At 36.4% G+C, this 27,429-nt stretch overlaps 1 protein-coding gene across 7 annotated transcripts in view; it reads left to right on the plus strand.

Moving 5' to 3' along the window:
* Nucleotides 1-27,429, plus strand: part of LOC120416326 (tyrosine-protein phosphatase Lar) — a 441,119-nt gene that overhangs the window by 306,283 nt on the left and 107,407 nt on the right. For all 7 annotated transcript variants that reach the window (XM_052708558.1, XM_052708557.1, XM_052708559.1 and 4 more), the window contains 4 exons: nucleotides 7,640-7,822; nucleotides 19,561-19,947; nucleotides 20,028-20,161; nucleotides 20,306-20,456. In XM_052708558.1, coding sequence (XP_052564518.1) covers nucleotides 7,640-7,822; nucleotides 19,561-19,947; nucleotides 20,028-20,161; nucleotides 20,306-20,456 — 855 coding nt within the window. The remainder of the gene's footprint in view (nucleotides 1-7,639; nucleotides 7,823-19,560; nucleotides 19,948-20,027; nucleotides 20,162-20,305; nucleotides 20,457-27,429) is intronic.

Genomic DNA, 27,429 nt, shown 5'->3' on the forward strand with positions numbered 1-27,429 from the left:
GTTAATGTGAAGATGTTTATTTAACTATGTTTATGACCTTTAAATTTTGTTTTATAAATATGAGGTAAAGGTAACTGAGAAAACCATCAACCGATATTTTTGTTTTGTTCATTTATGTGCTGTGAATTTTTAATATAAAGCGCATCGTTTGAATTAAAGGAGAGTTTTTCAAATAATTTGTATTACATACAGATATTCTAAATAGTTGAGCATGCCATAATTATAGTTAAGAGCGAGTTTTTCACCAATGTGTAACAGGTCGTATCGAGGTGCTCCGATTTGGATGAAACTTTCAGCGTTTGTTTGTCTATACATGAGATGAACTCATGCCAAATATGAGCCCTCTACGACAAAGGGAAGTGGGGTAAAACGGGCTTTGAAGTTTGAGGTCCAAAAAACCTAAAAAATCTTAAAATTGCTCGCATTTCCGTAAAACTTCATCAATTCCAACTCTCTTAGATGCATTCGAAAGGTCTTTTGAAGCACTTCAAAATGTGCCATAGACATCCAGGATTGGTTCGACTTTTTCTCTTAGCTTTTGCAAATTACTGTCAAAAATTGATTTTTTTAAAACCTTAATATCTTTTTGCAACAGCCTCCAACACCCATACTCCCATAGGTCAAAAGATCGGTAATTACATGGACTATAAGCCTACGGTATTAACTTTTTGGCCAATCGCAGTTTTTCTCATAGTTTTTCGATTTTTCTAGAACAAACATTTTACAACGTTAGTTTTTGCCCTGTAGGCCGCCAGAGCGGTACTAAGGAGCGGCCGTGGCTGACTGGTTACGGTGTTCGCTTTGTAAGCGAATGGTTCTGGGTTCGATTCCCATATGCTCCCAACGAGAAAGTTAAGACCATAGAAATTTGAAATTATGAATATGAACGAAAAATCAAAGTCGCTCAAGGCGGGGTTCGATCCCCCGTCCTTTGGAATGGTAAGCAAAAATGCTAACCACTAGGCCATGACGACTTGATGAGCTTGGACTGGAATTAGGAATACTGTTACAGAGAGCGAGTTGTGGCGCTATAACCACGGCAAAAAGTGTCCAGGGCATTCGTGGAAATACAATGTCCCATCCCAGAGGGTCCCGGAGTACCAAACCTTCTTAGCATGGTGCTCCCAACGAATACAACCAACATTTCGGAGCGTATGGTGGTGTGTCCCCACGCTTCTTCCTCCCCTGTCGATTCAGAATTGTGTTGTTGTTCGAACACTCAGTGCTCAAACTCAACCCAATTACGAGTCATCTCTGCGATACGGCTTTACGCAGTAGGCCTGGCCGCTTTAACGCTTGTGATGTTTCAATGCATTCTAATGCAATGGCGCACTACAAATGTTAATAAATGACAAGAAGAGTGCTAGGCGTCATCTAACCTAAGGCACTCTCCAGGATCCCTTCGAAAGATTGGCTGCGCTAGGGTCTGATTAGATTAGATTAGATTAGATTGTAGGCCGCCAGAGCGGTACTTTTTGGTCTCAATTTTGTCATATTCGGAATACTCGGACAATTTCACGTAAGTTAGTAGTATTGGAGTTGTAAATTTGATTGGAAAAATTGCCATTTAGAATGAATTAAAATATTTTTTAACAATTTGTTGGATTGGGGATAAAACAGGTTTTCGCCTACTTGATACAGCATTTGACGTAGTGATCACAGGGTAAATAAGATCTATTTCTTTTTTCAAAAATGTTTTATTTAATTATTTTTTAAATCAAATTTACAACTCCAATACTACTAACTTACGTGAAATTGTCCGAGGATTCCGAATATGACAAAACTGAGACCAAAAAGTGCCGCTATGGCGGCCTACAGGGCAAAAACTAACGTTGTAAAATGTTTGTTCTAGAAAAATCGAAAAACTATGAGAAAAACTGCGATTGGCCAAAAAGTTAATACCGTAGGCTTATAGTCCATGTAATTACCGATCTTTTGACCTATGGGAGTATGGGTGTTGGAGGCTGTTGCAAAAAGATATTAAGGTTTTAAAAAAATCAATTTTTGACAGTAATTTGCAAAAGCTAAGAGAAAAAGTCGAACCAATCCTGGATGTCTATGGCACATTTTGAAGTGCTTCAAAAGACCTTTCAAATGCATCTAAGAGAGTTGGAATCAGGGCTGTGGAGTCGGAGTCGGAGTCGGAGCCGGAGTCGGTGGAGTCGGGTCTTTTTGGGGACCTGGAGTCGGAGTCGGAGTCGGAGTCGTCAAAACTCGAACAGCTGGAGTCGGAGTCGGAGCCGGAGTCGGCTAAATTTTAAGAGCTGGAGTCGGAGTCGGAGTCGGAGCCGAAGATTTCTGATAACCCGGAGTCGGAGGCGGAGTTATCTTAAATTCAACAATTTTTTTTTTATTGTTCAGTATTTACTATATAACAGCATAATTTACAAAACTTCTTATGTTTTTAATTGTTTTTTACGTCGTATGCAATGCGTCGACATTTTTTTAGAGATTTATCAGATGCCATTATGTTTTTGAAGCTTTTTATTGTGATTAGAGCTCTAATTGTGCTATTTCACTCTTATCACTTAATGATAACCTCTCACCCAAATATGTAGTATCATAATTTAAAAAAATATAAAAAATATTAATTATGTAGTCAGACATATCTAATTGATTCTTTACTGCTTCCTTTTGCCTATATTTATGTGCCCTTTCAATTCAAATTTGACCAAATTTCATCTAGTTCTTTCTGAAAAACTAACTTAATCCACCTATGTGGTTGATGCCTTCCTCACTTTTTACCAACAAAGGGTAATATGAGCGGTTTGGACACATATATTTCAGCTATTTTTTAGATCCACAAAAATAAGTACACAAATATAACTTAAGTGATCATAACTCGAGACAGGGTTGCCAGATCTTCAATTTTTTGGCCCCGTTGTAAAGGTCTTTCAATTACCTAACCAACGATGGGACAGATGATGGATCCGGATATCGTTTACATACATTTAAGTGAGATCCGGCTTCAAAAAAGTACATAAATATCACTTAAGTGGTCATAACTCGAGACAGGGTTGCCAGATCTTAAATGTTGTGAACTCGTTGGAAAGGTCCCTCGATTACCTAACCAACGATGGGTCGGATGATGGATCCGGATATCGTTTACATACATTTAAGTGAGATCCGGCATCAAAAAAGTACATAAATATCACTTAAGTGGTCATAACTCGAGACAGGGTTGCCAGATCTTCAATGTTGTGGACTCGTTGGAAAGGTCTCTCAATTACCTAACCAACGATGGGTCGGATGATGGATCCGGACATCGTTTACATACATTTAAGTGAGATCCGGCTTCAAAAAAGTACATAAATATCACTTAAGTGGTCTTTTCTCGAGACAGGGTTGCCAGATCTTCAATGTTTTAGACTCATAGGAAAGGTCTCTCAATTACCTAACCAACGATGGGTCAAATGATGGATCCGGATATCGTTTACATACATTTAAGTGAGATCCGGCTTCAAAAAAGTACATAAATATCACTTAAGTGGTCATAACTCGAGACAGGGTTGCCAGATCTTCAATGTTGTAGACTCGTTGGAAAGGTCTCTCAATTATCTAACCAACGATGGGTCGGATGATGGATCCGGACATCGTTTACTTGCATTTAAGTGAGATCCGGCTACAAAAAAGTACATAAATATCACTTAAGTGGTCATAACTCGAGACAGGGTTGCCAGATCTTCAATGTTGTAGACTCGTTGGAAAGGTCTCTCAACTACCTAACCAACGATGGGTCGGATGATGGATCCGGACATCGTTTACATACATTTAAGTGAGATCCAGCTTCAAAAAAGTACATAAATATCACTTAAGTGGTCATAACTCGAGACAGGGTTGCCAGATCTTCAATGTTGTAGACTCGTTGGAAAGGTCTCTCAATTACCTAACCAACGATGGGTTGGATGATGGATCCGGACATCGTTTACATACATTTAAGTGAGATCCGGCTTCAAAAAAGTACATAAATATCACTTAAGTGGTCATAACTCGAGACAGGGTTGCCAGATCTTCAATGTTGTAGACTCGTTGGAAAGGTCTCTCGATTACCTAACCAACGATGGGTCGGATGATGGATCCGGACATCATTTACTTGCATTTAAGTGAGATCCGGCTTCAAAAAAGTACATAAATATCACTTAAGTGGTCATAACTCGAGACAGGGTTGCCAGATCTTTAATGTTGTAGACTCGTTGGAAAGGTCTCTCGATTACCTAACCAACGATGGGTCGGATGATGGATCCGGACATCGTTTACATGCACATAAATGAGATCCGGATATATGTGAAAACACATTTTTATACATAACTTTTGAACTAGTTATCGAAACTTCAAACAATTCAATAGCGATGTATGGGACCATAAACCAAGTCGAATGCGACCGGTTTGATCAAAATCGGTTTAGCCAGTGCTGAGAAAACTCAGTGAGAATTTTGGTCACATACATACATACACACACATACACACACACATACACACACACATACACACACACAGACATTTGTTCAGTTTTCGATTCTGAGTCGATATGTATACATGAAGGTGGGTCTTTGAGCTTTTAATAAAAAGTTCATTTTTAGAGCAGGATTATAGCCTTACCTCAGTGAGGAAGGCAAAAAGAACACACACAGTCATCTTTTACCCCGATAGCGAATGTCTTGGAGGTTTTAAGTTAAATCATTTCTTAGGAAAAAAAATTACGAGGTACATAAAAAGATTAAAAATAGTAATTACTGTTTTTGGAAATCGAAAAAGAGTCAAGTTTTGTAACTTTTGTAACAAATAATCAACGATAATAACAATCTCATACTTGGAACTCAACATGCGCATTTTTTTTATAACTGAGTACAAGAAAATCAACGTGTTGCATTTAAAATAATTGAAACTAACAAAAAATATCAAAAGAATTTGCAACTAATTTTGAAATAATCATTGAATGTTGATGTTGATGTTGATTTTAGGTAAACTATTTTGATATCGGTGGAAATCATCGTTGAACAAATCTCAAGACTTCAGTACAAAAAATGAACTAATAAAAAAATGTAGAGAAGAAAATGTAGGATTTCAATTTATTTTTCAAATATTAATAAAAAAAACGAAATCAAAATATTATCAACCCGTAAGAATTTTCTCATACTGTATGTCCCACGCCAATATGACGGAAGGTGATAATCATTGCAAAGAAATGTACCTTAAAAAAATTAAATACTTGTAATCTGGGGTGAATCGGTACTACAGTCTGAATAGGGACAGCAGTTTTTAGACACTCAAAGCTTTTAAATTTGGATGTACACATTTTGTTGGCCTGAGTCTGTTCTAACCGAAACCAACCAGAAAAACCAAAATATTGTGCTTCAACATGGTTAAAACTGCTGTCCCAATTCACCCAATGTGTCCCGATTGACCCCAGTTTACGGTATTTTAAGCTTTTTCATATATTTTGATGGAGGCGCAAGATCATTCATAAAGCTTCGTTTTAGATGAAGATTCACGAAGTATCGTGCACCTCCTTTTTAATGTATATTATTTTTTTAAATTAAAATAAATTAAAAAATTCCAGGGTAAAATATTTTCCTTGTCACAGATATTTGAAAAGGACCTCTTAAGCGTCCTTTCTACGAAGAAATTGTTTAGATACATTGATTTGCAATAATAATCTTCTTCAGTCATTGCGTGATGTCCATGTACGTCTTAAAAAAACAAAAAAAAATGTTTCGTTTGAAATTGTCATTTAAAAAACAAGGTGCCTGTCACCGTGCTTCTTATAAATGTCAGCCTGAAAAAGAGCAAATTGAATTTTTGTGTTCAATAGATCATTAAGGCCAGGTTTCTTTTAATTATTCATTCAAAAATAACAATTTAATATTTAAATTTTCTTAGCTTTGAATACATTATTTGCAATTTGAGGTTAAGCAAACAAATCCAAATTTACTTACAAAACTGTTCTTCTCAAAATGCCTCTGAAACTGTAGATATTTTTTTTTCTGTTTCCATAACGTATAAAACTTGTAACCTAGAAACTTTTTTTTCGTTTTGTGATCCGAACTTATTTTTCTTGAGAAAAACATGACGCTTGGAGTTTATTTAAATAATCCTATTTATCAATGTTTTTAAAATAATTAACTAATAATAGTTGACTAACTTTTGAAACATTTAAAAATATGTGGAGTCGGAGTCGGAGTCGGAGCCAACCATTTGTTGAAAGCCGGAGCCGGAGTCGGAGTCGGAGTCGGCTAGTCTGAGAAAGCCGGAGTCGGAGTCGGAGTCGGAGTCGTTTGAAATATGACCCGACTCCGCAGCCCTGGTTGGAATTGATGAAGTTTTACGGAAATGCGAGCAATTTTAAGATTTTTTAGGTTTTTTGGACCTCAAACTTCAAAGCCCGTTTTACCCCACTTCCCTTTGTCGTAGAGGGCTCATATTTGGCATGAGTTCATCTCATGTATAGACAAACAAACGCTGAAAGTTTCATCCAAATCGGAGCACCTCGATACGACCTCTAGAACAAACCGAGCAATATTTACAAATACTGCCTCTTAAGAGCGAGTTTGTGTAACAGGTCGCACCGAGGTGCTCCGATTTGTTTGTCTATACATGAGATGAACTCATGCCAAATATGAGCCCTCTACGACAAAGGGAAGTGGGGTAAAACGGGCTTTGAAGTTTGAGGTCCAAAAAACATAAAAAAATCTTAAAATTGCTCGCATTTCCGTAAAACTTCATCAATTCCAACTCTCTTAGATGCATTCGAAAGGTCTTTTGAAGCACTTCAAAATGTGCCATAGACATCCAGGATTGGTTTGACCTTTTCTCATGGCTTCTGCAAATTACTGTTAAAAATTGATTTTTTGAAAACCTTAATATCTTTTTGCAACAGCCATACTCCCATAGGTCAAAAGTTTTGGGAATTTTCTCAGTTTTTCTCAGAGTTTTTCGATTTTTCTATAACAAACATTTTACATCGTTTGTTTTTGCCCTGTAAGCTTCCATAGCGGCACTTTTTGGTCTAAATTTTGACATATTCGGAATCCTCGGAAAATTTCACGTTAGTTAGAAGTATTGGTCCAGGAGCTGTAAATTTGATTTTCAACCTTCCAATGTAATTTTTTTTTAACAAGCCAGATTTAGGACTAAAGTTTTGAATCATGAGATGGACCAAGAAATGAAAATCAAATCAGAATTTAAGATATAAATGAAATTAACTTATTACCAACGGTCGTTATCCCTTAACTTAGAATTCAGAATATTGTCATATCACGACCTTTTCCCAAAAAGGAATAAGAACCGACTTTTGCTGTCAGAACGCACCCTCCCAGGGGAGGGGGTCACTCTGTTTGCTTTGTCACCCAAAATTAATTCCATCTCCCCGAAAATCTTCCCCCCGGATCTGATCAAACAAAGCTGAATCCAGAAGGCATCCTTTCCTTCCCGGCATTTCACACTAATGAAATTCCGGTTTTTTGTTGCTTCTCCGTTCAACGCCTTGTTTTCCGGACGTTGCGTCGTCCATCATACAAGACCACTCTGGCCAGATCTTGCCACGGAACTCTGCCGGACAGCATCCGTACACACACAGTGGGGAAGATTGGCTGGAGCATTTTACCCTTTTTCACACAGTGTCTCTCTTTTCTCGTTGCAGCGGACAAAACGCCGTCGGGCTTTCCCGTCATCACCCAGAGCCCTACGACGCGGGTAATTGAAATTGGCCACACGGCCGTGATGCAGTGCAAGGCCACCGGTTCGCCCCAGCCCAAGATCTACTGGATCAAGGACATGAAACGTGTCGACATGACCAACTCCCGTTACAGCATCAACGCGGAAGGTAAGTGATAAAAAAGACAGGGTGGGGGAAGGGGAACAACCCTTGGTGTCCTCTCGGGCTTAGGGGCTGCAGCCCGGAGGACATGTCACGTCACGTGTCATGCTGCTATGCCAGTGACGACAGCACTGATGAAATCAGCTCACTGCGAGAGAAATGTTGGGAAAATTTCGTTCCTTGAATCTAAACAAAGGTTTTGCCAAATGTCAGAGGTTGGCAATTCCAGCGGCCCAAGTTCTTTGAAGCTCACGAAACTTTGTTACAACACAAACGATTTCTGCGGAGGTCGCTCTGTTTGTTGTCTTGAAAGTTTGGCCCTGTAAAAGCACGATGACCGATTGTTGTTTCATTCAGAGTGTTGACTTTGCAATGATGAGACTGTAAAGTTTGCGAAGAAATTGTGGGATTTTAGCGCAAGCCTCCGCAATAAAATTGCTACCTTTTTTAGTGATATTGGTATTGGTAGCTAAACGGAAGTTTTCTCAAAAATAACATCTAAATCTCATCAGTAATTTAATATCTTTCCAAACAGATAACAGGTTTTTTGCTATTTCTTTGTGAGATTACTTGGTTTTTCTATCATTCTAGCTAAATAAACGAAACGACCTACTTTTTATCGTCAAAAATAACAGTACTAAAAAGTACTTTTCAGCATCCAGCATTGAGTTCTGAATTGTTAAATTTTTCAGTACTTGTTTCAACAAATAGTACTTTTTGAAGCTTTTTCTGAGTTTCCACTCACATTTATGCAGAACAGTCAACGTTTTACTGAAAAAAAAAGATTGTCCCAACCCGTTACAAACTTGATTTTTTTCAGCAATTTTCTTAATTATGCAAAGAGGTTTGCAATTGCCTCAACTATTAAGCCTTCGGACACCTAGTTTCGAGTAAGAATCTAGTAATCGAGAACGCCAAGGCAATGCTGCAAAGCTAATAATTTGATTTGATTTTTTGGAATAAAAAAATATATGCTATACGTTTTAAAAGGTAAAAAAAAATAGTTTCTAACAAAAAGTGTGCAAATTGAATTCAATTTGTGTTTTTATTGAAATTTAACGTTGTTTTTGCAAGATTTAAAAAACCTTCAAACTGAAATCAATTCAAAAGCCTTTGCAGGGATGTTAAGTTAAAATTCAGCTAAACTTTCCCTAAGTCTTTGTTTAGATTCAGCTAAGCTAACTTGAAGCATTTTTAGGAAAAAAAATTTCAAGAGATAGAAATAATAGAAAAAGGGTTTAATTAATTCTTCATTATAATTATTAATGGATTTAGTTAAATTTTCGGCACTCTGTTTCATTTGCATTTTTTTCATAATAATTTTTGAGTAAAACGAAGCTCTCTTTTGCCATTCACTGCGTGTTTTTTAGGCAACTTTTATAAGAAAAAATAGTCATTGCTACTTTCAAAAGTGTCTTTTTTATAACCAGTTCAGGAAACTTGTCAAACGATGTGTTTTATGTGTCAATTACTCATCCAAGTATAAAAAATAAGACAAGAAACATTTTTTTAGAAGGTTGCAAAACGCTGAAAATTTTAACAATTTACATTGAAATCATAGAACCGTTAACATTATTTTAAGAAGAATTTAAAAAAAACTATATTCATTCATAAAAATCCAATAATGAATACTCTTAAAAATATGATATTTGTACACAAAAATTATGTATAATCTATCTTATTAAAATCATGTTCTTATGAGATCTTATGTTTTTTATTGCAAAACAAATCCCAAATATTCAAAAACTCCGTTAAAACTAAATGTTCAACTGTTTAACGATTTGCAACATTCTATATAAGTTTTTCTTACCTTATTTGCACTGAAAACTGACCATTTGACAAGTTTCCTGTACTGTTGATACAAATTTCTAATAAATTTAAATCAAAAAATCTTAAAAATAGATATCTCTAAACATTTCTCGATAAACTTTTTCGCTTTTTGAAGCATTGGAATGCTGAAAAAATTACCTAAAAGACACTTTGTGTTCTAGAAAGTTAGTTTACGTGCATTTTTATCCTTATTTTGGTCATTTATTTCATTTGTAAAGGTGTCTTGGCTTATCACTACATACTTTGAACAACATTCAAATTATGAATAAAATGTTTAAAAAAGTCAAGGAAATCCAAGTATAGATAATTTAGACCAATAAAAATCAAATCCAGATTTTGTTAATCTAATAAAACAACGTTTCATTTTCATCTCTAGATTTTTTTTCAATAGGAGCTATAAACATATAAAACACAAAACTTATAGGACCATTAAAAAAACTCTAGATTCTGATCAAACAACCATATATTAAACTAAACAAGTCATAAAACGAGCAATTTTTAAAACCTATGTTTTTGCATTTTTGGCTCGGTTGAAATTAGGCTACTTTTTTGAACGCCTTTTTTTAGGTCAATGCGGTGTTTTTAACAAAATAAAGTATTTAATTTAAAAACATACCATTCCATTTTAAAACGAAAAAAAAAATATTTTTATGTTTCGAATATCACACGACTCAATTTAAATTTGAAATTTTATTTTAAACGAACAAAACTCAAGCAAAACAATGTAAATGGGCCAAAGTGAGTTTGTATCCTGCTCACTCCTACTGTAATCACTGTTTACTTGATCTGTTTAATAATTGTAATTTGCAAACTAAAAGATCTAAATATTATTTTTGATAATGTTTACCGTTTTCAAGTAACAATCACTTAAATGTTATTTTTTGTATAAAAATGTATATTTTTACAAGTACAAAAAAATATTATCTTATCATCAGGTCATTTTCTTACAAAGTTTGTATTTTTGTAATTGAAAATCGCTTCAACAGGTATATTGTCATTGATTTTTGTCTAAATCTGACAACACCGCCAAATTTGTTTTGAAATGCTCACGGCTGTTTTGTTTGAAATAATAAAAATATTAGTTAAATTATCTTGAAATGTTACAAAATTATGTGTGTATTGTTAAAATTTTTAATCCTAGCCGAGTATACTGATTGTCCAAAGAAATAATGTTATTTCCCTGTACAACAATTCCGAACCCAAATCGATAAATCACCTGCAGAAAGTCAGTACAGCAAACTAGCACCTGTCGCAGTCTCAAAAACCATGTGCCTCTATAATCATAATCACACACTCACACACTTTTCATAAGCTATCAAACTAAAGTATAAATATTCCCCAAGCTACCGTTGCCGTCCAAAGTTCTGGCACAACCACCGTGATAAAAAAAACATTATGTTGTGCATTAATTTTTGGTATGAATTATTTTAGACTAGTTGTAATAACTGAGAAAAATCATAAAATTTCGTTAACCTTTTGATTTTTTCTAACACTCAATAACTTAATTTTTACTGTTCCCAATTTCTAACTCTCAAAAGGCAGAACGGCCGGCCATCGCCTGTTCTGTCGTCAGCCTAGGTGTGATATCCATATCCAGCACACTCACACACACACCCCCACACAAACACACGTTTAATATATGCATTTAGATTGATTTTGTCGCCGGCCCCCCGGATGATGTTGATGATGGCCAACGTCCCACCCGTCGATGGCCACCGAGGAAATCAATAATGTTTCCCTCCGGTGACAAGGACATGCAGAACTGCCGGTGTGTTCATCTTCGGAGCAGCGCTGAACATCTGTGGGGGACGATGGTTTTACATTTCTTGTTGATGTTACCGGATATCTGTGTGGGGACAGGTGCGCTTTGTTGCATGATTAAGACGCTGGGAATTGATGGGAAGAATGTGGCGAGATGTCGATTTGTTTGGCCTGGATTCTTGGATTGCTGTCACGAGCTGGTTTAATTATGTACCATGTACAAGGCAGAGTTGAATTTTGAAATTTACCCCAATAAACAATTCGTTGTTTAGAAGAAAAATGTAAAAGGTTTGAACTGCTTTGAAAACGGATAGTTGAAAACATTCAATGGACGATGAGATTCCAATAAATGCAATCACGTTCGACTGTCAACTCCAAGATTTCTATTGTGCTGAATCTCCAAGCGTTTTCCCCAGCCCTGGCATCTCCAAAAGTGGCACACAGCAATACAGTGTATGACGATGCATGACGGTCTCGAGTTCCATATAAATTTCCAGGCAGCGCGTAACATATACCCAGGGATAGAATGTACTGAACATCAGCATATGCTGCCTGTTGAGTGACATTAAATGACTTTACAACGTCTCTGTGTTCGGATGCACCTGCACAATGCACTGCACACACAGCAACCACCCCCAAACTGCAAGAAAGTCGACAACGAGAAGACGATGACTAGGGTTAGTGAAATCCGCGAAATTTGGCTTTTTCCGCGAAATCCCGTGAAAATTTTTGTTTGTGTGAAACTGTAACAGTTTTTCATTATTTATATTTTATCAAATTTAAATAGGAATAAAAATAATCTTTAGAACTACTATAGAATTAAGCGAGTTCAATACTAAAAAAGGGTTAGTGAATTTTGACGATTTCGCGATATGTGTAAAATTCTTGAAATTTATCAATTTTCACAAATCTTTTTTTTTTTTTCAAATAGCATATGAAATATTTCAACCATAAAGACTATTTAAGAAAACTTTATTAGTTTTCAATTGAAAAGCTTGATATGAACTATTTAAAGAATTGTTATGATTTTATAGTTTTCTAGAAACTTACTAAATTTAATAATATTTTCATTCGCTGTAGTAAAAATTTTACTACTATTTTATTTGAAAGGTATGATTATCAATTGCAAAAGAAATTAAAAGAATCAAGCTTTGTTATATTAAAAAAAGAGTTTTCTTTTATTTTATGTCTCGGAAATGACCTGTTTAAAATATTTCAGATTTTTTCTTAGTCCTGTTTAATTTTAAAGATATTTGATTATTTAGGATGAAAGTGAATGTTTAAACGCCATTTTCTTGTTTTCTGTTCTCATTTTGAATAAAAATTTTGATTTCGTTACAAATTTTATTATTTTTGCCTATTGATTTTAAATTTAGTTTTTAAAAAGAGAGATGAAAACATTAAAAATTATTTTGAATGGGCTAAATGTCACAGAAAATTCAGTTTATTTTACTCATTTTGGCTGGACAAGATTGTTAAATTTTGCTTTGATATGAAATTTAATAAAATGTAAACTGATAAAACGGAAGCAAATCAGCGAAAACTTTTTAGCTATATTAGTCGAATATTTAAAAAACGCAATTCAATAAATGAAAATACGCAAGCTCTTTTTTAATAACATTTTTCACGTTCCGCGAAATTTGCGTGAAATTTTGTTTTTTGAATTTGAGGTCCCCGTGAAATTTGCTATTTTCGAGCGTGAAAAATCACTAAGCCTAACGATGACGCAGAGGTACTACACGACGACTTATTACTTCCTTATCACCAATTGCAGCTTCGGCGCCACACAGCTCATCTTTCCAGGTTCGCAAGGTTATTCGCAACCCAACAGCTGCAGTGTGTTCTGTGTGAGGGGGGGAGGTCGCCCTGGAGAGTTTGTCCCGCCTCGATGTGACTTTGGCCTTCGTTTGGTATCGGAAAGGTTGAAGGGTGACCAGAATGTTCAGAATATCCGATTGAATATTACTATCTCAGTAGATCAGTAGGCCGTCCCACCAAAAGTCATTTGCATGCTTTCCATGCGGTCATTTTTCTTGAAAAATGTTATGGCCGTCCCACCTCAAACGTATTTCAACAAATTCGATTTTATACCTGATCTTGCTTTCTTGCAATCTTAGTCAGACAATGGATCTTTTGGCTGTCCCACCACCAAAAAGTATCAAGCAAACTTGGGAACATCTCAAAACCTACTGATTCTGCGACCGTCCCACCAAAAACGCAATCTAACACTCTTAATATTGCTTTTGAACTTACGGTCTTGCGATCTAGTTTGACAACGGATCTTTTGGCCGTTCCACCACAAAGACATTAAATCCTAATTTGGACCATCTTAAAACCGGCAAATTTTGGGGACGTCCCAGCAAAAACGTATTCTAACATCTGGCAAACTAAGGACCATCTCACATCCAGCAGATTCTGAAGCCTTATACGTATTTCAACAACCATCATCTAGCATCTGATTCACGGTACTGCAATCTTGGTCCGATAATGGATGTTTTAACCGTCCCACCCCATTTTTAACAAGCTTGTGGCTATCTTCCAATCAACCGCTTCAGCGGCCGTCCCATCTTAAACGTATTCAAATAATTTTGATTTAATACCTTTCTTGCAATCTTAGTCCGACAATGCATCTTTCGGCCGTCCCACCACAAATAAATTTGAGAACATCTCAAACCAACAGTTGCTGCAAAAAGATCTTTTGGCCGTCCCACCACGAACAAATTTTAACCGACTTTGGACCATCTCATAATCAACTTATTCTAGAGCTGTCCCACCAAAAAAGTATTTTATACCTGATCTTGCTATGTTGCCTTCTTGGTCCGACAAGAAAATTTTGGTCGTCCCGCCACAAATAAATTTCAAACAAACTTGGGATCATCTCAAAACTAAACTGGATCTTAGGCCGTCCCACCTTAACCAAATTTGAAATCATCTTAAATCAGCTGGTTCTACAGTCGTCTTACTTCAAAAGTATTTCAACAACCTTAATCTGGCATCTGATCTTACTATCTTGCATGCCTTTGGGCCGTCCCACCCAAAACAGGTTTAAAACAAACATTCTTTTTAAGAAGCCGTTTCACCACAAACATTTTCCAGCAATCTTGATTAGACATTCTATGTTGCAATCGTTCAACTTAAAACAAATATCTTGGTACAACAGAAGTTTTGGTCATCCCACCTCAAATAAACTCTATCATGGTTCCATTTCACTTTCAACTGATTCTACGGCCGTCCCACCTCAAATTTCAACATATCTGAGCTTACGACCGTCTCACCCCAGAAAAATGTCAACAAGCTGCATTCTGATCCAACGGCTGTCCCACCTCAGTCGTTTAACTTTGACTAACAACTAACCTTGTAACCGTCTCACCGCATACTAATCTCAGTAATCTTTTGGCAGTCTTACTTGAAGAATCTCACTTGAAAAATATGTCAACAGTCTTGATCTGACCTCTAAGCTTGCGGCTGTCCCATTTGTCTCATTTGAGGAGTATTTTTGAATTTAGATAAAATCATGCGGCCGTCCCACCTTTTCCAACTCGATGCATCCAACGATTTTCTGGTCACTCTAATGTTCAAATGTGCTTTGCATAAATGTTTCAGCCACCATCCAACACACACAGCACACACACGCTGCTGCTGCTGCAATACATCTAACTGACTCCTGATTCTGTGCATGCAATCTTTTATGCATTACGTTGCTCGATGTTGCTGGATGATGTTCAGACCTTCCGAAAGTGGAGGCGTACGTCTAATGGTTCGGCCGGTTTTGTTAAAAGCCATCCGCTCCGATATGCAATGCATTATTTATCACCTCGGTACTCGTACTTGGGCACTGCATCGTTTATTACCCACTTGTGAGCCTGGTCGGAGCTAGGCACTTCATCTCGGATGCATGCCGACCCTCGGCTTGACGTTCGTCTGATGCGTCTCCTGCGTTTCGAGAGGTGCTGCACCGAGGAACAATAAATTTTCCTCTCAAAGTAGCTCAATTATAGCGGGTTATCAAACGGAACTCGACGACACAGTGATGAGAAACTCGTCCTCTCATCCGATCATCAGTTTCGTTTCTTCTTTGTGCGGACGTTCGTCACGCGAGCGAGAGAGTTGCACTCAGTGAATGCTCTCTCACTATCCACGATTCAGTTTGATCGCTCAGCAATGATTATTTCGATCCGAATCTTCTCATCGCTGGCTTCAAATCGTACAGAATATCACGATTGAGAGCGATAACTTTATCGAGTGTGCTAAATCATGCAACAAGTATTCCATTCCGAATGATGGAGATGTCGTTTGTTTTATGAATCCGACAGATGTGGTCTCTTCAACACACAATCACAAAGTTGTGAACCTTTCAAGCAAGTGGCCGCAACTGGTGCATAATTTACAACTTAAGTGTAGCTTTCTCCAACTTTCACCGCCACTTTGGTCGTGATAATGATAACCGCACTTAAATGATCAAGGCAAAGTAGCTGACTTATACAAGTCTCGCTCTACTGTCGGACAGCGTTTTAACTTTCCGGTAATGGACGTGTTAAATGGACGGTTTGTTTAATGCGTATACTTGGGCGGGCACGCCCACCCACCCATACAAAAACATCCTTGCAGTGACCACCACTGGAAAACGCAAAGGAAAAAATCTCATGCATAAATGATGCATAAATTTCTCGCACCAAAGTAAATTATATCTCCTTCGGTACCCAACATAGTGGAAAAACCCGACATTTATGAAGCTCGATATTTTCTTGGGTTTTTTTTTCACTCAGGGGAGGGTCCAAATGGTGTCTTACAAGCACACAATTTGGACTATCTTCGGAGACCCATCGACGATAATTGGGGGCGTGGGGTGTTTTGCATATGGGCACATTTCATGCGGAAAGTTTATTTCTTTTGCACTAAATGGATACTTTTTTTCTGTTTATGATCGGTGAATGCCCAAGGTGAGAAATTTTAGCATCTTTCGACATAAATAAAATGATGTTTTGACAATAGTTGAAATTTAAAGTTAATATCTGACATTTTAGATCACAATTACCAAGACTTAAAAAATAACAAAAACAATTAAAAAGGTTTAATATTGACGATATTTCAACGTTGTTTCTTCTAGGTAGTTATAAATACTTAGATCGATTACACTGACCTACAAAAATTTACAAAAATGACTGCGCAGGCTCAACTCGATGGGAATCATAAAGTGTGGGGTCACCAGAAACATGTGCATTTTGAATTATTCAAAAATACCATCCATACAAACTTTGGGGAAAAACCATTCGGCCATGTCTAAATATTTTTGAAAAAAGCATAGTGCACGTTTTTCTGGGGACCCCAAACTTAATGCTTCCCTCGAGAAATTATGTTGGTCGGTGTTTTATATGTGAAAGTACAATTAACCCTCTAACGCCCATGGTTGCAAAAGAGCACCACTAATTTTTCACTTCAAATTGAAATTTCTCGAAAACTAATAAATGAAATGATCTCATTCTTCTTGCACAGTGTTATTTAAGATGTTTACTGCCTCCAATTCAAATTCCATCTAATTTGGTCAATTCTGTAGAAAATGGCAAGGAAAACCGTAAAAAATCTCGATTTTGCTCTGGGCGGCAAGGGGTTAATTCTTCCCAAGATTACTCACATATACTTTTAGATGAAATGTCAAATGTGAATGTCCTGGCTGTTATAAATGTCTAATAGCAACTAGCTCGCAATCACAATGAGAGGTTAAAAAACTCCAAACTTGAATATGAAAACCGAGCTTACTGCAGAAAAAAAAACTTTTTTCTGGTTTCAATAACTTCAAAAACATTTCACCAAAAAAAACTCTTACCAAGTAATTTGTCCCAGTTTTTGAAGCATTCCAAAATTTTTGAAGAATTCCAAATTTTTGAAGTATTCTGTAAGTAAATTTCTAAAACATTGTACGCTTGAAAGTTTATGGCTCGTTAATTGCTCAAATATGAGATCTCATTTTCTAATAAAGTATAATAAAAATTAATTTTCAAAAAATTATTTCTGCTTTTTGACGAATAGAAACTGATGCAAAAAATAAATATAAGACTTGAAATTACAAGCCAAATTTGCAACATTTCTATGAAAAAAAAAATTGGAAAATACATTACAGTTCATATGCAATAATTAGTTTTAAAAAGACATAAGATTCGACAAAAAAAACGTCTGCGAAAATTTTTTGTTATAAATGACACTTTTCAAAATAAATGCTGAAAAGTTCTTCTTTTCAGCACTGAAATGGATGCTGAACTGAACTGAGCACTTGTTTCGAAAAGTAATACTTTTCACCATTTTTTGATTTAAATGACTGATTGACAAAAAAACATGAACATTTGCCTTATAATTCCACTCAAAGGGTGGTTTTCGGAAAATAAAGGTTGTATAGAACTCGTTGCAAAACTTGATTTTCTCAGCACTAGTCGTATTTATAAAACTCAGTGAACCTCGTTGGATAAATGTACGACTCGTACTGAAAAAATCTTCTTTTTTCAACTTGTTTGCATAAACTACTATTTAAATATTTCATCACCGCTATTTTGGCCGCCATCTAGGATTTAAAATTCTAAATCTCTTAAGAGTAGTTTAGGGGTCGTACTTAAGCTCAACAATAAAAAAAAGACAGCAAAAAAAAATCTTGTGTTTCGATTATCCGAAGTTTTGACTATCCGAAGTGAAATTTTGGCAAAGCCGTCGGATAATCGAGTCTGGACTGTATTTATATTTTTTGTGGAATTCCTATGTGCAGTACTGTAATTTTTTCCGCAAATAATGTTTTTTCATCAATACTGAAAATTAATAATTGCATACAACTGGACCGGTGTAAGTTTTTTTGTTGACCCCTTTTTTCTTATAAATATCAAAACTATAGCTTGTAATTTAAACTTTCATTTTTTTTTTTGCCTTCCGCCTGCGACTATGGTTAGAATCGAGAGAAAGAAACTTCAAAATTATTAACAACGGCCTAAATAAATGAAAATATACATTAGAAAGCATGATTTTCTTGGGAAGAGAATTTTCTTAAATCGCTATAGTGTTGGTTTGAAAAAACTAGTGGAAAATAAAAATTTAAAAAATCCAAACTTCAAAGATAAGGTTCCTGAACCTGCTGCTTGGGCAACAGAACCTGATTACGATTTCTCGAAAACGATACTGGCATTAAAACTACTTTGGGAAAAATTAATGGCTTTTCTCAAATGTTGAGTAAACCATTCCATTAGGCGAACTTTTCAGCTTGATTGTTTCCTTGACCTAATATTTCCCCTTGCTATCATAACCATCAACCGAGTCACAGCTTAGAGTTTTAAAACAAATTACACATTCCGCCATCGCCCACTCCGCCATAGTTTTCCCTCCCAAAACGGTAATGTAACTCCATTATTTAGAGCTGCTCGCCCGAATAATACAATAAGTTCTGTAACACGATTTAATGATGCCAAGTGGAAAAAAGCATTTCAACACGGTATGCACCACCACACCATCATCATACTTACAGTGCTTCTTTTTCCCCATCCACTCACCGCCGACAAAACTTGGCTTTCCCCGCAGTTTCCGAAAGAATTTTTCCCTAGGGTGGACCATCCCGAAAGCCTACCAAGCGGAAATGGGGAAAACAGCTCGAAAAAGTGTTCTTCTAGTAGTTTGTTGATGGTACTTAAAAAAGCAATGCACTAGTTTTTATGCAAATTTCGACTTTTTTTCTCCTTCCATACACTTGAAAACAATTTCTACAACGAGAGTGTCAACCACCCTATGGGATAAAAGCATACACACACCTACGAGGGGTGAAACTTTCCAAATGTTTGTTTGCTATTTGGGAAGAGAAAAGTTTCACCGCAGCAGTAGCAACAACACAAAAAATGCCCTCTTCTCAAAAGCTTCAGAAAAGCTTGCCACCCTACGTGTACAAACTTACATGAACAAGGACGTGGCAACAGAGACACACACACCTGGTCTGCATTCATTTTGTGCTGGTTTTTTTTAAGTTACTGAAAGGTATAGTCGTGGATTGAACTATCGATCATCCTGGATCTTCAAATATCTGTAAAATAATGTGAAACAAAGTGGGTTCAGAAGTTATTTTAAACCAATTTTTAAAAATCGTGTTTTTTTTTGTACTAATATTTAAAAAAAACCCTCTCCCATTGCAGGAAGCCTCCAGATCGACAACAGCGAGGAAAGCGACATGGGCCGGTACGAGTGCGTCGCGGAGAACTCCGTCGGCACGGAGCACACCAAGCAGACCAACCTGTACGTCAAGGTGCGCCGCGTTCCGCCGACCTTTTCGCGCCCTCCGGAGCCCGTCTACGAGGTGATGCTCGGGGGAAACCTTTCGCTGGCCTGCGTTGCCGTCGGATCACCGATGCCGTACGTCAAGTGGCGCCAAGGAGTGGACCAGGAGCTGACCCCGGAGAACGATGTCCCCGTCGGGCGGAACGTCATGGAGTTGACCAACATTCGGCACAGCGCCAACTACACCTGCGTGGCGTCCTCTACGCTGGGGATCATCGAGGCCACGACGCTGGTCAAGGTTCAATGTGAGTTCGCTGTTGTTACATCTACGCCAGGGGGTTTTGTTACATCCTCATTAATTATGGTTCTTTTCTCTCTCGCTCAGCTCTGCCAGCGGCACCCACGGACGTGCAGATATCGGAGGTCACCGCGACCCAGGTCCGGCTCGAGTGGTCCTACAAGGGACCGGAGGATTTGCAGTACTACGTTATCCAGTACAAACCGAAGAACGCCAATCAGGTGGGTGATCTCGTTCGCTCGCTCGTTGATTAGGGTCGGCCCCTCGTTAATTCTGCCACGAAACGCAGAAAAGATGAAATTAATCCGCCGTAATTGACAGCATTATTAATAGCATATCTTTCTTTTCTCCGTCTTCTTCCACAGGCGTTCAGCGAAATCAGTGGCATCATTACAATGTTCTACGTCGTTCGGACGCTCAGTCCGTACACCGAGTACGAGTTCTATGTGATCGCCGTGAACAATATCGGTCGGGGGCCACCCTCGCTGCCAGCCACGTGCACCACCGGAGAGACAGGTATAGTGCCGCCGTAGCCGGTTTCGTGGCTCAACCCTACCACCACCCCCTCGCACTTTTCCAACCACTTCCCCCAAAACAAACACAACCAAGCCGACACCCACCCGAGTTGCACCTTCTGTAGTAAAGCCCTTTTTGTTTTCACACAAGCTCACACACCATTACAGCAGCGGAGGGAGTTACAAGCTGCAGCCAGCAAAAAAAAGAAACACATCACACTACACCATCCGTTAACACCGTCACAAATGTTGCTGTTGTTGGGGCAATTGGGAACGGATGGGTTCCGCGGGGTGAAACTGGTCTGCGGGTTAAACTTTCAAATCGAAGATTAATCAAACTGGAAATTATCCAGCTGGAACTGCAAATGGTGGTATCGATTCACTTTAATAAAATAAGCTCTAACCGCTAAATAGAATAAGCTCTAACTGGTCACAATTCAGAGTTACTTCTTGGACTGCATACCATCATGTAAACATGATAAAGAAAATCTCTTCCGAACATTCAGAAGGCAAACGGTACATTCATGAATTTCGGTATTAATTCTCTAATAACCACTAAATTGGGGCAGCACGAAATATTTTAGCAAACCCCAGGTGTTAATCTTCTGGTAACCTTCCAAACAGATTAAAAAGAACATCAAATTTTGAACGCAAAATCATTCAGCAATTCTATACAAAACTTGTAAATTCAATGATTTATTTTTATTTGCCAGTAATTAAGTTTCCAGATTCAAAATTTCAAAACAATTTTGACAGCTTTACATACCATTTTACCCACATTTTAAAATAATTTTGAATCCAATAAGTGGAAAAAGTATGATCAAAAATAAATTAACAGAGATGTATAACGTTAAAAAATTAGAAATATAAAAAAATCGTAAAATCGTTTTTTTTTCTGAAATATCTTTTAAAAGCGAAACCTTATTTGAAATCAAAAAGTGCTTCGTTTTTTTAAAAAATGCTCTGTTTTCTCGTAATAACCATGAAACGGTTAATTTCTGTTTGAAAATAGAAGAAAATATGTTTTTGAAGTACCTGGGATAGTTCTCCGCATTTTTCATTTTTATTCATTGAAAATCAGACAAATAGTTTCTTTCGTAAGCCTTACATTTCAAAAGAGCAAAAACACATTTCCTTGCCCTTTAGAAACGCTATGGTTTATTTTTGAAATATTGAAAGGACTTGGAAAAATTTCACTTCGGATAATCGAAACTTCGGATAATCGAATCACGAAAAAAAAAATTTTTTTCGTTGTCTTTTTTTTTTGATTGTCCAGCTTAAGTATGACCCCTAAACTACGCTAAAGTGATTTACATTTTTTTTAATCCAAGATGGCGGCAAATATTGCGGTGACGAAATATTGAAAAAATGCATTTTATTATTTAATAAGCAATCAACTATTCAAATTTGACTAAAATGGGGTCGCAGAACTCGAATTTGATGTTTTAAACAAGAAAAAGAAAAAAAAAACAAAAAAAAATGTTCGTGATTCGATTATTCGAAGTCCCATACAAACCTTCGGATAATCGAAATTCGGATAATCGAAACTTCGGATGATTGAGGCTTCGGATAATCGAGTCTGGACTGTATTTTTATTTGAGACATTGGAAAAATTCAAAATGATTACATTTTCTAACATTGAAAATGAGACAACTTGTTACGGTGATATCGTCAGTCAAAAAAAGAAACTAATTAGAAAACACTTTGGAAATTTCATTTTTCCAATTTCAGTTCTTTGCAATGCTTTGTCTCATAAATTATTCGTCCGATCTTCAGAGTTTAAAATAAAAATTTTAAAAACTTTTCTCAGCAACTTGAAAAAAAATTACATATATAGATACTATTTTAAGAATCAAAATCATACTTTTTATTTACTTGAAAATAACCCTCAAATGGATATTATTTGAAAACGGTGCATTTTTAAAAACAATTGATAATTAAGCGATTCTCTATGAAATCGGCCAATTTCAACCAATTTTATTTTTTGTACTTTTTATTAGACTCAAACATTGTGGGGGCCTTCTCCATGACCAAAGAAGCTATTTTGTGTAATCCATACAAGTCTCCAAAAAAGGAACGCAAATATTCGAAAATCTGTAACTTTTGAATTTTCAGATCAATTTGGTGCATTGGGTAAAGTTGTAGGTATTGTTGAGGACTATTCAGAAAAAATAAATTCACGGAAAAAAATTGCCAATTCTTTAATTAACTTTTTTCCAAAAATACTCAATTTTCAAAAATCCGTATTTTTTTTATTTTCGAGATTTTTTACATGTTTAAGCAGTCTTTTAGCCATAAAAAAATATGCTTAAACATTCTGCTACCGAGTGCCTTTTCGGAAAAAAAATCAAAATTTTGTACATTATTTTTTTTACTTATTTTTTATGTAAAATAGAATTTGCAATCGGAAAGTACTTTACAGATTTTTTGAAAAAGGGCCCCGTTTCCAAGATATAGCCACCAAAAGTTTGATTTCAGCAAAATATTAGCAGTTTTTTTATTTTTAAAAATAGTGACCTTTTCTTTAAAAAAAATTGAATAGTAATTTGAATTTGCTATAAAATTGTCTAAGAGACACTGAATATTGGACCACTGGTTGCTGAGATACAGCGGCTTAAAGAAATAGAACCAGGAAAATTGAAGTTTTCTAAGTCTCACCCAATCAACCCTCCATTTTCTAATGTCGATATGTCATATCTAATGGTCCGATTTTCAATGTTAAAAAATAATAATAAATATTTAATCTCAAAAAATAAAAAATACGGATTTTGAGAAATTGAGTTTTTGTGAAAAAAAAGTTAATTTAAAAAATCGGCAATTTTCTCCGTGTTCTTATTTCTTTCTGTTGAGGACTATCAACAATACCTACATCCTTGCCGAAGACACCAAATTGATCAGGAAATTCATTTAAAAGTTACAGATATTCGAATATTTATGTATCATTTTTGTATGGACAGCTGTCAAAATTATATGGATACTTGTATGGGTGAACCAATGACACAAAACAGCTTCTCTGGTCATAGGAAAGGCCCCGACAAAGTTTGAGCCAGTTAAAAAAAATCAAATAAAATCTATTTCCGGTTTTAGTAGAGAATTGCTCAATTGAATTTGCGCATATTAATTTTTAAAATAAAAGAAAAACTTGGTGAACGAAATGATTCTCTGTGGCCTGTTGCCTATTTTGGTCTACTAAAATTTTGCTCTACAATTTTTTTCTGGGAATTAAACTATTTGCGAGAAAAAAAACTTATTTGAAAAATTGGGAAATTTTGTTTGGAGTGCAACTATTATTTTATGAATTATTCTTTCGTACAACTTTGATTGAGATTGATCAGACAATCCCATCACTAGATAAAGATTTTTGAATATTAACACAAGATTCTCGTATTGATAACTATCAAAATCGTATGGAGTTTTGTAAAGAGAAACTAATGATGCAAAATACCCTCTTTGGTCATTGAAAAGCCCTCTAAAAAGTTTCGGCTAAAAAGATAAAATCAATTTCCGGTTTTTATGGAAAATTGTTGTACTAAGAAATTTCCCATTATATATCACCTTAGGAGTTATAATCATGTTGATGGATAATTAATGAACTTTTGTTTACATGTTTCAATAATATTGGAAACATTTTTTAAAAACATTTTTGGAACTTTATGGAGACTTTTTTACATTTGTATATTTTGTACTCTATTTCCGGCATAAGCCCATTTTCCATAATTAAAGTTTGTAAAGATATAATATAGATTTGCGGTGACTAATTGGAAAATGAAATTTCAAGGCATTTTTGCAAACCTTCACATAATTTACCCCAAATCGCCCACCGAGAACTTGCAACAGCAAAAAATAAACCCGACAACGTCCAGAACCGCTGTTCACTCCTCGTAACACATTGTTTGGTGTGAGCCCTCACACACACACATATGCCTCTCTAAACCTTATGCCGCAAACGAGGTTCCGCTGACCCCTGGACCCAACCGTATTGGAAAGAACGTTCCGGACAGGAAAGGGCAAAAATAATGACCTGTAAATCCCAGCCGGCGCGTATGGCCAGCCCAACCCGAGCAAACGTCAATATAATTGATTTTATTACATGCGGAAAATCCATAGATCACCATTAGAGTGCGTTTCTGTGTGTGTGTGTTTTTGTTTGTATACCGTGCCTTCTCCTCAGGAAGGATGCCCCGGAGGCCGAATGACCAACAACTGGCCGGGCATCGAAAGGTGTGAGTTGACCGCCGATGGCAATAAAGACTCTATGCTACATAGGGGAAACAAACAAATTTCACACCACAGCGAACCCGCAAATTGGAGAGCAACAGCTGAACGGGGGTTATGCTGGGGAGGAGATTGCAAGATTGTTTAAAAAAACTTGTTTTGTAATCAATTTGAGACACTAGACGGAACTCTTTGATTAAAAAATCACTTTTTAACACTTTTCAATTGTTAGAGAGCTTCACAAAATCCAAAATTTAATTTAATTAACAAGATTAAAAGAACCATAACACATGTTTCACAAAAAAAAACTAAATAGCTTCAAAATTCTGATTTCGGTTTTGAGATTGATTGGCAGCAGAACAGACAAACGCAGCAACAACCTTGCGGGCACGCTGGAAATTTACAAAATTCAAAACCAAGCTTCAAAGTTAACGCCAAAGCCATCATACCGTGGCTGATCTATGATGGCAGATACGGGAAAATACGGAAAATTTTCAAAGTGAGAAAAAAGTAGGGTAGCTGGACAAAATTTTAAATTAAGCATTATTTTGCTTGATTGAATTTAGTAAAAAATAAAGAATAAAATAGGAAATGTCAAGTAAATTTTCTTAAGGTTGAAAAAGTCAAACTTTGCACTGTTTACCCTAACAAGTGGTTCTAAACATAATTCCTGTTGGATGTTGTTGTTTGTTTAAGAGAAACTCTCTCACACACAAACTTCCCTGTCAAAAAAAAGTGTAAACCTGTGAAAAACTGGGCCACACAAATTCCACCTGGATCAAAGCGATGCCCTGCGGTGTGATTTCCGTGCACACCAGGAAGAGCAAACTTTTTAAAAACAACCACAACAACAGAACAACAAAAAAACTCCAAATCGAAACAACAATATTGAACAGTGTGTGTTTGTGTGGGTCTATCATGTACCCGGTAATGATATCAAAGAGAGGAAAGACAGACAGCACGCAAAACAATGCTTCAAATCCAGAGCACACAATATCTAAAAACAACACACGGTATTGAATGTCAGAAAAAAAAGTGTAGGAACCAGCCAGGAGCTATTAGCAGATGAAAGTGATCTGTCCGGGAAATTCTGTCCATCAGGGGAATAAAATGGAAAAAAGCTGAGTCGAATATGGATTCATTGTCTAACAATCTGCAGAAGTATGCAAATTGTGTTAAAATGAAATTTGATATTGTGATATTATTTTACGGAATCTCGAACAATTCATCAAAAATCACAGTAAGTGCCAGTGTATTTTTATTAAATCTGAAATACAGTCCAGACTCGATTATCCGGCCTCGGAAAATTTTCACTTCGGATAATTTTTTAATTTATTTTTTTCGTTGTCTTATTTTTTACTGTCGAGCTTAAGTATAACTTTTAAACTACGCTAAATTGATTTAGAATATTCAAATCCAAGATGGCGGCAATCAAATATTGAACAAGTCAATTTGTAATTTAATAGGCAACCAACTATCGACTAAAATGGGATCGCAGAACTCGAATTAGATGTTAAAAGTAAGAAAATTAAATTATACGAAATATTTTTTTTGTCATGATTCGAATATCCGAAGTCACATACAAACCTTCGGATAATCGAACTTCAGATAATCGAAACTTCGGATAATTGAGTCTAGACTGTAGTCTGAAATTCGATTTTCAACGTGCATACTTAAACCAACCCAAAGAGAAAAACTAAAATGAATAAAAAATCTTCGGTATGAATCGTGAAACTTCTCATGTCAAAAAAATAAACTGTCACTTTTGGTAAATTAACAATGCTTGTAAACATAATGCTGTTGATAAATTTAAATTATGAAATTCACCTAAAAACCGTATGCAAATTTGGAAGTTCGGGAAGTTGGAGTTTGGAAGTTTGGGAGAGATTTTCTTTATCGTGTTTCATTACCTCACCAAAAAGAAAATCTTTTGACGTTCATCAAGTGAAAAAATCAGAGTGGAGCTTGGCTCTCCTCTCTCGCGTACGAAATGTCGATAAAAAAAATACAAAAAAAATCATCATCTCATCAAAAACCCTTGCAGGTGTAACGTCACATGATGAACAAAGTTTGTAAACAAAATGAATTTAAGTTGTGCTAATGTTGAGGTTCACAAAAAATCTTCGACTGATTGATTTTTCTCAAGAAGTTCGGGAGCGATTTTCTTTTGCGTGTTTCACCTTCTCTCACTTCCACGGGTGAAGAAAGTTCGCAAGCAAAAGAGTAACTTTTGCGATTATTCCTTCCCTGGCAACGAGTCAAATACTGCGTTATTTTTGCAATTCTGAAAATCGCACTTTGAGTTGGATAACTTCAGTGATCGAACACGTGGTTTCAGCTTTTGACAGCTGTCAGTCATTTCAATTAACGAATTTGGATTCGCTCATTCGTATGCAGTTCCATTCGAATTAGCGAATCCGCTCTGTATCGAAAAGTATTACTTTTTTGATAAAAGGGCTGAAAAGTTGAAGTTTTCAGCACTCAAATGGATGCTTTAAGTACAAAACCAATTTCGCCAGCGCAGTTAAACGAGACTTAATGCATGGTCGGTTCATAATCTCGCGTTCATCCATTGCGGTTTTTTGAGAGAACAAAAGACTCAGCGGCGAGAGCGCGTGGTCGAGGAGAAGAGAAGGAGTGGTAGAAAGAGAATGCGTTTACTGCGAATCATGAGAAAAAGAAAAGGAAGAGATCTCACGAGCAACAGTGGTGGCCGCTATACTCTCTGAGATTTTTGGTCAGGAATTATCAAATGATTT

Source organism: Culex pipiens, chromosome 2 (genome assembly GCF_016801865.2).
Source record: "Culex pipiens pallens isolate TS chromosome 2, TS_CPP_V2, whole genome shotgun sequence".
In the NCBI taxonomy this organism is placed as follows: domain Eukaryota; kingdom Metazoa; phylum Arthropoda; class Insecta; order Diptera; family Culicidae; genus Culex; species Culex pipiens.